Here is a 14,193-nt window from a genome sequence, read left to right as displayed (position 1 = left end):
TGGTTTGGCCAGTGTCCTCTTTGCTGTTCAATCACATGGCCACAAAACAAAAAGAAATAATTGGCCCTGTCCATGAATATTAATCAAACTAATGTTGGAACACAAGGAAACACAGGCTTGTTATAATGAGCAGCTTTCACATGTAATGATAGCATGATAATACTTTTAACTAAATACTTTGTTCCCTCATTCTTTTGCTTCTCTACATTGTCTAGATGATAGGAACACCTACGTTTTATTTGTAGATCTACCTTCTCCATGCTTAGGTTTCCCCAATCTTCCACCTGAAGTTTGTGTTTCTGCTGCACGCTTATAACACTCTGAGTTGCAGGGCAACAACAGAAATCAGATTCAGTTCAAGCACAACAGACTCGGCTTTTGTTTATACTGTGGCTGCGGATTTCTTGGAAGAAAAGCTCAACAATTCCATTGCGTCTCGGATTGCTCACTTTAACCGTGCAGGTTTTCTTGCATTTCCCAGGGATGGCATCGGAACCGTCGCAAGCGAAGGAGGCCTCTTGGAGGTGTTCACTTCAGGCTGCCTGACGCCTGGGCCTGCGGCTGGGGTGTGTGCCTGAGGCGGTGGGGAGTCCCCAGGGCTAACCCCCTGTTTCAGTGTTGTTTTGATCTGAATGGTTCTGCAAGCTGGTAAGCAGAAGCTGAAGTAGAACAGGAGATGAGGGAGTTTGGCAGGAGAGATAAGGGGTAATGCACTGCCCACGACCCCTCTCTGGGGACTGAAGGAGACAGTGAGGGGAAAAGCTGTAGGCTGGGAAGACTGTCAAGGCAGAACTCAGGAAGTGATGTAGCCCATATGGAATACAACTAAGGGGGCGGCTCTGAGCCACGGGGAGATATACTGATATGGTTGCTGATGTATTTTGAAAGCCTGACTAGATAGTAATTGTCAGTTGTCGTAAACTCTCAATATGGTAGCAAACCTGCACTTAAACATGGTACTGTCGGGTAATTCTGACAAACCCCTGGGAAAAAACTGAACACTGACTTGTTTAAAGATGCAGTTGGCAGGGAATTTGATTTGGTACAGTGCAGCGTAATGGAACACGGCTTTATTACACTGTGCTAACATCAATGGTGGGGACATTGCCAGTGAAAGAACTGATGTAATATATGACTGTCAGCAGCAGTACTTCTCTGCTGTATTATAAAGTTTAGTTACGAGCAGCTGTTCTGCTTATCAATGAGTTCTGCGTTTCATTTTTTGTTTTTTTTATCTGTGAGGAAGAGAAATTCCCTGAGCAGTATTATCTGTTCTGCGTAGCTCTTTTCAGTCCTGTAGTGCCTGTCGGTCAAATAGACAAAGAAGCACGAAAGGTCAAGAGTCCAGGACTCAGCCATGAGGAGGCTGGCATAAGGAGTTTTCTTTGGAAAAAGCTTGTTAGGTTTTCTGAAAGTATTACAAAGCTTACATGTTTACTGACAGTGATCTGTATTCCTATCAATGAAGTAACAGGGGAAAAGACACATATAAAGTGCTAATAATTATAACATCAGATCTTTATGTTTAAGGTGTTAAGCTAGCTTCATCAGAGTAAATGCATTGTAACTAGGGTTGCCACATTTTCTCAAGAAAATGAAGTGTGCCTCTCACATTGCAAGTAACAGTCACAAGGGGCATAGTGGAATTTACTTCATGAGTCCATGGAGATACACTATGCTGATCGTCCTGATTCCATTCAAATATTACACATCTTTTGGCAGCAGTCAAAGCTAAACAGGAAAACTATCAACTCAAGAGGTAGATTCCGTTTTTTAAGACTCTCCAAGGATAGCCCACAACATGGACTTAAATGTAGATCTTTGTCAAAGAATCCTGAAAATCATTTTAAGAGCTACGTTGATGTTTCGGACATGTCCAGATAGTATGCAAAAATGAACCATCCTGAGCACAAAGGAAAAGGATCATTTTTAATCAGTCACATAGGTGTTGAATAGATCTTATAGATACATTTGTACTGGCCTTTTATCTTGAATTAATGCAGGACCCCTGAGAATGCTCTCACAATTATCCTGTTGTAGCTCATTTGTAAGAGGAATTCCCAGATCTCTCTCTCCCATCCCCGTTGTTTTTCAGTTAGTACTCAAAAATGAGCTCAGCAATAAAATCTGATCTGTTTGAGAGATAAGTATGACCGAGTGGCCTTGAGTTATATGGAGTCAAGTAATGAATAGTGAAGCTTTAACAGAGGCTCTTCCTTCATTGATTGAGCATTTGTTTGTCCAGATCTGTAATTAAAGTGTGTTGGAGGTATTTGAAAGCTATTCCTTAAATAATCATAATACGCATCTCCTATTTTCTGAATACCTTGTTTCCTCATAATTTAAAAACAGACCCATAGGGTTTTAGATGGGATAAGCTTACAAGAGATTGGTGTTAGAGAAAGGCATCACTGCTTCGTATTATACAAGACATGTATTCAAATGTTGTTGTTCTCATTATGCAACAGTGTTATCAATAGCACATTCTGAAATTGTTATCCTACAATGTAGTACAGGGAAATGTCAACAAAAGATTTTTGATTTAATGCTGTAATCATTTGACGCTTTTCTGATCTTCAAGTTTCACCATCATGGCAAAAGTTTTCCTTGTGATATCATGGCAATACTGGATAGAAATGCACCAAATCAACGTGCTTCTTAAACCTCTTTATGTTTACTTCTGCACCTGAACACGAATACAAATACGGTTTGTCATTTTTAGTGCTTCTTTGGTATCAGTTTCAAAATGGATAAATTCTAACTATTCCAGAATTGGAGTCATTGCTATTCATTAGGAGGATTAGTGGTACTCCATTAATCACATCACCACAAATTTAACATTCATCCCTTATCTAGTATCTGTTTCCTATCCATTAACCGAATTTTTAATCCAAAGATTACTTTAAATGTCTTCTGCCTGCAGTTTGAAAATATTTTAAAAGAAAACTGTGAATATGCCATACGATGCATTCTGCTTGTATCCATTTGCTGTTGCAAGTTAAGCAAAACCTGGCTTTTAAAAATCCAGGCAAATAATCTACTAGAATTCTGTCACTATACAGATGATCCTCTAGTTCAGATATGATTATTGTTCCATAACCTTACATTAAATACAAGTAAGATATAGGCTTATTGGTCTGTAATTAATTTGTTTTTTGGCCTTTTTTGGGAGCTGTATTAGCAATTTCCCAGTCAGTGGGCAGTATCCGGTCATTAGGGAAGAATTAATGTGTTTAACCTGTAAAGTAAAAAAGACGGCTAATGTACAATAGTGTAGGTAAAGTTTAATCTCTCAGAGATATATAGTTAACATCTCTAGTAAAATGGTAGGGTAGTACATGTATGGCAGCACTAAGGAGGAGTGGTTAGGGCTTTGGAGTCAAACGGTTGTGTCTTTAAGGACAGGGTGGTGTATTTTGGTACTGTTCCCTTGCGTGTGTTCTGAGTATTTCACTCAGATTTCTTCAGGAAAATAACCAAGAAATAGGTAATACAGAATATAGTAACTGCTTACAAATGTAAACCACTTTTACACTTAGCTAAAATAATAGTAATGTGTAACTTAGATAAAATTCCGTTCTATTTTAATAGAAACCTTGATACGGTACATCAAAAAGGTGCCCTAAGAGGGTGTTAGTTGGAGCTGGGGTGAAACCTGCTGATATAGCAGGTGAGCAAAAGCCACAGATTGTAATGTACTTCAAAGATTATGAATTGTAGTTTACTGAAGCTGTAGTAGAGCTGTTTGCTAACAGTTTCCCTCAGTTGTACAGTGTGCAACGGGAATGTGATCTGAATTTGTTATGTACTGTGGACAGACCACTTTGTAAGACCGAACAGTGTGGAATGCAGTGTCCCTTCTGTATAGTCTCGTTCATGCTGGTGGAGGAATCCTGTGGAGATTATAATGCATACAAGAAGAATGAACTTTAGTATTGTTGCGTACAGGCTTGCCAAATGCAGAACTCTACGTTCGTGCATAACATTACCCTTCGCTCTGGAAAATGTATGTGCCGAACATCTCATGTGCAGTTTGTGAATGTCTTTGTCTTGAAGACAGGAGTAAAAAATAAGAAAGCTACCCCTTCCTGTGCATCTACTGTACGTTTTTTAGATAAAGCACGGTCTTGCGATGATGATGTAACTGGCGCCGACAGGGGTACAGTATTTTGGAATTGAGGAATCCACGCCGAGCTGGTCGCTGCACGCACCTTTTCATACGACCGACTCCACCGCTAGACAGCACGGGGATTGATGAGTGGGTTAAATTCCGTATACTGGGGCCGTACTGCAGTTAATAAATATCCGAGTATTAACCTTAAACCCCACGGATGCATAGAGTCGAGCAAAGCTTGCTGCCCCGGGATTGTGGGTTTGGAACCAGCGCTGACTGACAGGACAGGGAAAGAACGGCTCCACCCCCCGAGAGCGGAGCGCCGCAAAACACGGGATAGATTTCGGACCCGACGCGTTTAAAACGTAAACAAAAGCTGATTTTGTTTTTCAAACGCGAAAAACAGATTAGGGGTGTCGGGGGTCCTCCCCAGCAGAGAGGAACACATATCTTTTCAGTCCTTATCAGTCCTCACACATCTGCGGGTGTTTGACTTTTTCTAAGTCAATGTATAGTTTTAGAAAAATCAGCTTTATAAGCTGTGGTTTTACTTTACTTTTTGTGGCAAAAAACCCGAAACTATATTCTGTTATTAATTACGGTACAGGTTCTAGTTCAGATTAGTTCAAAACTAACCGAACGCTTAACGTTATGGCAAATGTTATTAAATGTACTTTTAACCTATTGTAATAAATATTTGGACAGAAGCAGGCCCGTTGTGCTTGGACAGACAACCACTGGGAGGAAATATAGTTTCATACTGTATTTATTTTAATGTCTAAACATAGATTTGGGTGTCTTTTCTCAAATGCAAACCTTTCTTCTATAGTTTATGTAGGGCCTTAGTATTTAGTACTCCTTAAGTGTGGTTTTACAGTCATCTTCATATGTGCTCAGGGTCCTCACTCCGAGATCCGCTTCGTGTTTTCTAGCTGCGAGTCCCTGTGTGCGGGAGAGGATAGCTGCCGGGGGGGGGAGAGGAGATTTCTTCAACGCGCTCATTTCTCGCTGGTGGGAGCACCGTGTTTGTGTTTCTGTGCACAATCCGGGGCACATCGTTTCCATCATAATCACCATCACAATAATGGAAACAAAAGCACTTCATCACCGTTAACAGCGAGAGAGCGCCGCAGCGGGAAGTGGTCGGAGCACTCAGTTTGATGGGGATACAAGACTACGATAATATTTTTGCAGCGATCCAGTGATTCGCCCCGGAGAAGCCGAGAGAGATCAGGAGGGTCGAGACAGTTGGATTGGTGGTTTTATTTTTCTTAACACTCACCTTGTGTCTTTGCTTGCTCCACACCTCTTGGAATCTGATGTTTTTCAAAGGTCTTTCTTTTTGTGTGTGCAATGTTCGCACCGAGGCAATAGCGTTTATACAAATGTTGGCTTCGAAAACATTTGCTTGAAGGGACTCATCATTGGCACGGGCGCAATGCATTTTTACCTGGAGATAAGCACCTTTTAAACGTCTTATTGGTTGGAACCACGGAATACTGTTTGCACATTTTTTGCACATTTTCTTTATCCTACTTAGTCAAACATTCTGTAGCTATTTATCTTTACTGTTCAATTTTGTTACAATTTCCACGCACTCTTATTACTAGGAACATAATGGCTGCGTGCATTCCCGGTGTTTTTGCGTGGTCCACGTTTCGGTGATCCTACGTTAATTCGAAAGGACCTTCGTTTGCGTTCGTTTCTTTTGTCCCTCCCCGTCACTAAAGAATGTACCTTCTGGATGGTAATTACCCCGAAAGGATGGAAAGGGGAACCCCACAAAGAAAAACGGTGTACCGGATTTCTCTCACTCTGGTGAAAAAGGAGAGTTTGTCGGAGGGAGGAGGGAGCGGGGATGGCAGCGGCTCGGCTCACCGGCGGCTCGACATCTCAAAAGCGGGCGCGTACCGGCGGGAGGGCGCCTCGGAGATCCAGCGCAGCTGCCTGCTGGAAGAGCTGGTGGAGGAGGACGAGACCGACGACTTCTCCGCTCAGAACTACCTGCGAAACTTCAGGACTTTTAGCACGGGTCACCTGGAATTGGGCCGGTTAAAAATCTCCAGGAAGACGCACCACTTCCACAAGGACCTGTCTTTCAAGCTGAGGGAGGCTGGCGAAGGCAGCGGAGCCGTGCAAGCGGAGCCCCAGGCGGCCGGGTGCCCGGGGCGCCCCGTGAGCATGGTCGCCTCTCTGAACGTAGCCTTGCAGAATAAAAGAAATGTGGTGGGTTCAGTGGACAGTCCGGCCACGAAAGGGCTGAAAAGCGATATTTGCACTAGAGAGACGGGTGTAACGGCGATAACGACAGGGAGCGAAACCACCGGGTGTGAGAAGGAGCTAGTAGGTGGTATTTCTGTTCCAGAGTCGGGCGAGGGTACTGGGGTCCACAGCATCTGCGTCGCAGGCGAAACTCGGGTGCAGGGCGATTGCGGTGCCTCTCCGAGCTGCAGCGCGGCTCAGAATGAATGTTGCAGCGTCGGGTCCCCGTCCATGAGCCCTAAAACCGATGCCAAGTCAGGTGAACCGCTCCCACAGACACCTCCGCTGAAGAGGCACCCCAGCCTGCTCCGCCGGAGCTTCAGTTTCCGGCACTGGACCGGAGGGGAGCTCCTTAGGATCAAAGCCTTAACCCGGGAGAAGCACCACAGCAGTTCCAGCTGCATCGGCCAGGGGGAAGAGGGGTCGCCGGCCGCCGTGGTGCTGCAGAACCCCGCTTTCGAAGAGTCGGGGGGCAGCGAGAAGAGGAACACGCTGGACGTGGGGGAAGTGCTGAACAAGACGGACTCCCTCACCGAGCTCAGCCGGTGGGACAGGGCGAAGGGCAAGAACAGGACCCTGGATAACAGCGACCTGCACCGGCTCGCCGAGAAGCACCTGGAGGAGAAGGAGGGTTTCCTCCGGGGCGGGGTGCGCTCCAGCGGGCAGGAGCGCCGGCTGCTTCGTTTTTTCAGTGGGATTTTCTCCAAGAAGGACGGCACGTCCACGCCTGTCACCAGCCCCAGCGGCAAGTCCTTGAGGGACCACAGCAAGAAGGGGTTTCTGAGTTCTCAGAAAAGGGCCGCTTTGGGATGCTCACAGTCCAGCACGGAGAGCGTTAATGGATCGCCACTCAAGGGTAATGCATCTTCCGTTTTTTTTTTCTCCTATGCTCAGGTTTGAAAGCGTAAAGGAGCTGCTTAGAGGGCTTGTGTGTCTTCAGAGAGGTAGGGGGGAGGGAGCGTGGTCGAAAAGGTGCTGTTTGCTTTTGGACAGGAAGGTGGGGACTAGAGTGTTAAGCCGGTACTCTTGTGTTTCTGTTTGTATTGCATTCCGTGCTGTTCAGCTCCTCAGTGCCTCGTTCACGGGAGGCCCACCCGCGGCTATATACCGAGAGCGTCAGATGCCAGGATTTGTCAGGTTGTGTGTATTTGCAGGGAGTGTTTATTTGGAAGCTCTTGTGAAAGTACCAGTAAACCTTTCAGCCTCATTTGCTTTTTAACTCACCTGGTGTCGCACCCCTCCCCCCCTTACACACACACATCATTGTAGAGACTTTCTGAACATCTCTAGTAAGACTTTTTCGCACTTAATAATCTTCCTACAAGACATAGTTTGTAGTAAATAGTATTTTGCCATTGGTTTCTGAGTCTGAAATACCTGCATGATGATTTGTGATGAAGGCATGAAGTTGCACAAACTTGTCATTTTACTGTCCTTTGTTTACTCTCTGCATCCTCCAGAAACATTTTACAGTTTCTGCGTTATTAGTGTCAAACACTGTGGCCTCTTGCAGCCAATGGAGGAGACGAAGGACTCATGGTTGGTGTTTGGTTTCTTTCAGTCTCCTCCCCATCACCCCTTCACTCTTTGTTTCTACGTCTAATGATTTTTCTGTCGTTAATTACCTGCCTGAGCAGTGTGCACGGCCATCTGGTGTCAGCGCGCCAGTGTCTGATGAAGATCTTCCTGATACGCGTCTGTGAGGAGCCCTCCGAGCAGGCAGTACAAAGGCTTTTCCCAAATTTCTGCTGTTGGTCCTTTTGCAGTGATCTGAAGCATGGCTAATCTCCTAAACTGGATAACGGAGGTGGCGGCGTGTGTTTTCATTCAAAGCCTTTAATACTGGTGGCCGCTTTCACTTTGTTTCTGTTCCCCCTTACTTATTTTTTGACCTGTCTTTAGTTCAGCTGCGCTCTCTTTAATTCCCTGTGCTGAAGAAATGTACGTTCTGCAGAATCTGATTCTTCGCATGATTTGTGTGTTTATTGCACTGCTTCAAGAGAAAAAATGGAGAAGACATTTTGTGCTTGTTCCTGTTAATTGTAGTGTTTCTGTAAATGCATTATTAACTGTCATTTTTCACCCTTAACCCTGTTTAAGTCTCAGTATACCTACAGTTGGCCTGTGACACCCCAAAAGAAAGTTGGGCTCTATGTAGCCCCACCTTCCAGCACACTCCCCTGATCTGCTCTTATTGCATACTGAGCCACCAAGACCTTGTGAATGAGATTTGAACCCACGCCCACTCAAGCAATCAAGGCCAATCACAGCACCTTTGGTCTCAGGTCAAGTGTAGTATCTACTCTTGCTGATATTTAGATATTTAGGATCAGTGATTCTGCAATACTGTCAATCATGCAATATTATCTGTAGCTCCTTTCAAGAAATGTAAGCTTCCAAAATCACTGTCCGTGGTGTGGTAAAAAACCAAATCAGACATCCGGTCCAGAAGCCACACGTTGTGGGTCTAGCATATCTGATTTTTGTGAAGCTTTTCATCATGAATCCGTAGGAATTATTGTAATTGTAGTCCAGATGGTGCTTTCTGAATACTGAATTATTTGCTTACACTTTCATTACTATAAGCAGCTAACATTAGTCATATAACAGTGAGGAAAGCCCAGGGGTTTTTAGAAGCTATCCTTAACCACTGGGTCACTCTGCTGTCAGACCGTGTTATGTCTGTGCCATTTCCCTTCTTAATTCCAACTCTCTTTCCCTTTCACTCTTGATGGTAGGTTGTCAGGTAGTGGCACATCCAGACCGCGTCCTAGATTGAAAGCGATGCAGAACTAATGAAAATTGCACGCGTGAAATTAGGGTCTGAGTGATTAAGAGCAGCCCAGATCAGCATTTGCATTAAGGAACAACACATCAGAGCATGGATTTTTCAGCAGAATGATTCAGATCATTCAGACAGCCGATTGAGTCGGGACCTTCTCAGTATCAGTTCTGTCCAGCATGAATGACAGCATGGCTGTCAGTCTTATGAGGTGAGAAGGAGACCCCGCAGGTCTGGTCGTAAACAGAAAAGCATGTGGAAAAAAGAATCCAGCCAGCTGGTTAATATTAATTAGCCTCAAGCCCCTTTCACAGCACAGCTTGAGGCTGTTTATCAGAACCACCAGTAGCAACTGCCCTGTCCTGTACTCGCATTGGGGCTTAGGGTATTTAAAATAAGTATTGGCGTTCCACTGTATCAGGTAACTGAAGCTGGTCCTGGAGACCCCCAGTCCAGCAGGTGTTATGGGTCGCCATTAAATCTTCAAGGTGCTGTGCATTTTAATTTTGATAAATTAAGCAGGTTAAATGTTATGATTCAGAGATAGTCTTGAATCATAGTTTCAATCCTTTTCAGTGCTCAAGGACTGGCATTTAATTTCTTATTACTTGCTTAATTAATCAAAAACTTATAGGTTTTCCCAGACTTGAGTAAGAGGGGACCTTCCTCAAGACTATAACTGCACTGTGGCTCTCCAGCACCAAGGTTGTGACTGTAGTTCTTGTTAGATGGGTCCCACTCCAGCAGAGGTGTTGGATTGTGCAAAAGTCAGATCTGGTCCCAGAAGCTAGTGTCCATCGAGTACCCTGGTCCCACATCATCTTTCACCCTAAACCCTGTTTAATTCTCAGTATACCTACAGTTGGCCTGAGACACCCCAAAAGAAACTTGCGGCCTATGTAGCCCCACCTTCCAGCACGCTCCCCTAATCTGCTCTTATCGCATACTGAGCCACCAAGATCTTGTGAATGAGATTTGAACCCACGCCCACTCAGGCAACCAAGGCCAATCACAGCACCTTTGGTCTCAGGTCAAGTGTAGTGTGACTGGGCTTTCCAGAGTGCAGGGTTTGAGGCCTGTTTGCTGGGCTGATGCGTCGTCATCATCATGGACGTGGTATGGACATCATCAGTATGGACATAGGGGGGCTGTGTAGTGTAAAATTTCAACAGTGTGGATTAGTATTGTCTTCCATTCGAAATGTAAAAATGGAATGGTGTTGATTAACTTTGTCTTCGGGGCTGCCCATCTGGGGCAGAGGAGCTTGAAAGTCGCTCCTTAACTGTGGTTTACAGGCAACGTTCCCTTCAAAATGTTTTCTCTCTTTTCAGATTTCTTCTTTGAAATAGACAAAACAGACAAAGTGTATGCAAGCGTATTAAAATGCTATGATGGCCAGATGAGATCGAATACATTTATGATAAGGGTCTTATCTTTTAGGTCAGGGTTCAGAACTGATGCCAGCAAAAAAAAAATGGATTAGCGGTCTCTGCTTTGCACGGTGCTCTGCTTTGCAACATTTGCTTTGCACGGTGCTTAATAAATGTCATATGACAGTCTAAGTGTTTCATTACTTCTGGTGTTAAATCTTAATTTACAATGAAGGTCTCCTGACTACTGACGTATATGCAAATGTCAAGGGATATTTTTATATGCGTTTTGAACAGCTGTATCTATATTAATTAATTCTGTAAGTATATTCAGTTGCTAACCAAGTTTGCCATTGATTTTGGCAGCTGCTGCTCGCATGGTGTGAAATAAGCATAGCTATCTGCATGATTCGATCAATGGATAGGTTTGATCAACAAAGTTCCGAATGCCGACTGGTGCCGTCAATGTTATCTTTGTCAGTGAAAACAGTGTATGCAGATGTTATCTCGCGGTTAACATGTTTTAATAAAATTGTCTCCACTTTAAGTGATAGCCAGCCGGTATAACACGTATACACATTTTATAGGAGAGGGTCGGAGGCAGCCATAATGAAAGAAGTGTTCAAAGTTTAAAAGCAAATGGTGACTTGTGAAATTTCCGGCCCGGCCTTGGTTTTTGCAGGTGTTACTGTTCCGCAGAGGAAGAGTCAGGCAGCGTATGGGGGAAAATATGCCTTTCGTTAGTGTGCTTGATAGACCGGGCAGTGAACGTGGTGCTCTTCTTCTCCTTATTAATGCATGACGGTCTTAAGGATGTGGAGTCCATCTGCAGTGAGCGATCTCTTCTGCTCAGGGCAATGAAGTCGCTCTTCTGCGCCTCTCTTTCTTTCCCCCGCGCCGAACGAGCGCAGCGTGATTTGTGGGTCTGTGGTAATGGGTCCGTGGTGGCTAGTTCTGGCTGCCGAGACACTAAACAGGTGCGCCATAAAAATAACGAGGCTCGCAAAGAGCCCTCCGTCAGGGGCGTTGTTAAACTGCCATTAAAATAAATGTTGCAAAAATCAAAACAGTTGTTCAGCAAACCAATTGCACACAAAGGAGCTGCCTTAAGCTCTCTGCTGCCATTATTTTCAATTTGGAGAATCCCACTAATATAACCGACTGCTGTGTTACTTCCTATGCATTATTATTACATGACATTATTTGGTCACCTGCTCCATGCCTCTGAACTGTGGGACTACTGGGATGGGACTTGTGTTGTGATCCAGGTGTGGAAGCCAGCCACACGCTCAATTTCAATTTATTTGGAAAGAGTCGTCAAAGCGTGTCTCTTTCCATATACTGCATTGCCCGGCCAGAGAGGGATAACCTCCTTAATTTCCTGCATGTGATGTACTGAGACTGACGTTTTTTTATTTGTTGGATTCATGAATAACCATTGATATTGACAATGCGTGGTTTAAGAACTTCAGATTCATCGGGTTTTGAAATTGCATGGAGTTTCTTCATTATCGCTGCCTGCTCCCTAACTGATGATCAGTAATTTTCAGAGAATCAGTCTGCATGTTACTGTATAAATTAAAGAAATAAGGTGAAGAAACCTTTTACTTGTCCTGTGTGGTTGAAGTGCTCTAAAGCTTTTGTGAAGGTCTTTATGGAGTGTTCATCACTTCAGAACGTGCTTGCTGGAACACTACATCTGGGTCTTACAAAGAGGAATGAAGGTTTTACAAAGAGCTGCAGAATGGGCTTAGAGTCTTCCTGTCGAGAAAGCACAGCATGCTTGGCACTGAGTATTTGGTCTTGTCACTCTTAATTCAAGCTACTGTGCTGAGCTGCTCTCTTGTGCTTGTGCCGACAGCAGTGGCCCATGAAGTCTGAGATCTGTGCTTGTACCCTGTACCCTGTGCTATTCTTCTTCAGCTGCTTGTTGGCCCTTGTGTAGGACGAATGTTTTCTCCTTATAGATGCACGCCAAGGCTTCCTGTCCCAACAAAGCTTCTAGCAGCACTGCCTGATGGAGACTTAGCAGTGTATAAAAATTCCATTGTGTGTTCTTCTAAATTAGGACACTGTGCTGTGCTCCTGGATCTGTGCTGACTATAAATGTCTTCTGTGGTGCACAGCCAGTCTTCCGCCTTGATGCGTTCACACTTTCCACAGGAACGACTCTCCCGAGCGCCTTTCTTCAGCGGCATTCCTGGAGTTATCACAGGCCCAGTCATGGAAAACTCTTGCTGTGAGAGCTGTTTTACAGTGCCAGCTTTTCCACTGACCCTTTTTACATACAGTACAGTTGCCTCAGACACCCTCTCTGCCTCATGGAGATAAATAGGCCAGCGCTCTGGTGTGGGATAATGCTTCCTGTTTAAGCAGAGCTGGGGAAGTTTTCAGTTTTTTTTTTCTTTTAAGAGGTGAGAAAACACTTGTGCTGGCAAATTCCTGTTGCTTTCACTTGCTTCCCAAAGGATGCAGTTGTTACTGGACATTAATGGCACTTCATATGGTGTGTAGCTAGAGAGTAGGGTTTACAATCCTGGAAGGGATTAATGCCCACATGCGTAGTATCGTCATTTATAATGCTCTTGCATAACGAGCAATCCCAAATCCATCAGCGGGGGCACTTTGGCATAAGAGAGTGCAATATTAAATCAGAATGTTGTCATGTTCCTTTTTTTCCCCATTGAGACCTCTTTAATTTAGTCCGTTCCTCTATGAGTTTGGGAAGTGAATTTAACATGCAGTGCTTACACTAGAGTCATTCACTCCATGCCAAGTTGAAGAGAGGCTCCATAAGGATGTAAGATATGCCTTTTTGCTTGAGGAGTTACAGCCTTTCATCTGTTTCAGAAGGTGTGTAGTACACAGTACTCAGTATAAAGTGTTGTTAGCCAGTGGGAACTAATGCTGAGGTGTGAGCCGGGGGACCTGACAAGTGTAGACTGTTGTTTTAAAGGCTTCATGCCAGTGTTTGAGCAAGATCAAAGGTAAGTGGTCTAGTGGTAAGAGTCAGCAGTTCACTTGTAGTTCAGGCTGTTAGCCGCTGTGCCCACTGTGACAACTGCGATACGGACAAAGATGGAAGGAAAAATGGGGAAACAGCGTGCTCCCTTTCCTCTCTGGTCTCCTTTACCTACATCACTCTCTCAAGACCTCTTTCAGAATCTTGCAGCTAAATGGACCCCCTAGCCTCACACATTAGGATCTCCTATCTGGGTATTGTGTGGAGATTAGGAAAAGTATACTATACGTTTCAAGTACTGGCCTAATTCCATGCTGCTTAACTCCGAAAGATCACAGCTAAATCCCTCTGATTAAATGGGATCCCGGCCACATTGTGTCTATATGTTATGAACTTAGATATGGGTTTTTTTCTCGGTTTAAAGCGCCCGGTTTCCTGCCAGCTGTGTGTATGCCTTTCTGGTCCACTGATTGCGAAGCGGGTATTAAGGTCAGTGTGTGTACGGCGGCGAGATTAGTGTCAGAGCTCGTGCTCATGGGATAGCCAGATGCTGAGGCACGTATCCGTGCGGCCGGGCATGTTTGCTGGACCTTGGCAGACTGTGCTCGTCTCTTCTTTTACTTCATCGGCGCTTATTAAAAATCTCGCTAGTGGTTTTTACTGGGCGTGTCTGGACCCACACAATTCATTGTATTTCTGTGTG

General features: G+C 44.5%; 1 protein-coding gene across 6 annotated transcripts in view; it reads left to right on the top strand.

The window, feature by feature from the left end:
* The first annotated feature begins 5,065 nt into the window (after positions 1 to 5,065).
* agap1 (ArfGAP with GTPase domain, ankyrin repeat and PH domain 1) overlaps positions 5,066 to 14,193 on the top strand; it is a 153,025-nt gene continuing 143,897 nt past the window's right edge. For 3 of the 6 annotated variants that reach the window (XM_088605707.1, XM_088605706.1, XM_088605701.1), the window contains exon 1: positions 5,066 to 7,232. In XM_088605707.1, coding sequence (XP_088461833.1) covers positions 5,846 to 7,232 — 1,387 coding nt within the window. In that variant the 5' untranslated portion in view covers positions 5,066 to 5,845. The remainder of the gene's footprint in view (positions 7,233 to 14,193) is intronic. The other 3 variants (XM_088605705.1, XM_088605702.1, XM_088605704.1) reach the window with 1 other exon arrangement.

Source organism: Lepisosteus platostomus, chromosome 14, assembly GCF_059453375.1.
Source record: "Lepisosteus platostomus isolate fLepPlt1 chromosome 14, fLepPlt1.hap1, whole genome shotgun sequence".
Taxonomy (NCBI): Eukaryota; Metazoa; Chordata; class Actinopteri; order Semionotiformes; family Lepisosteidae; genus Lepisosteus; species Lepisosteus platostomus.
Note: the sequence above shows the minus strand (reverse complement) of the source record. Positions and strands in the feature narration are given on the sequence as shown.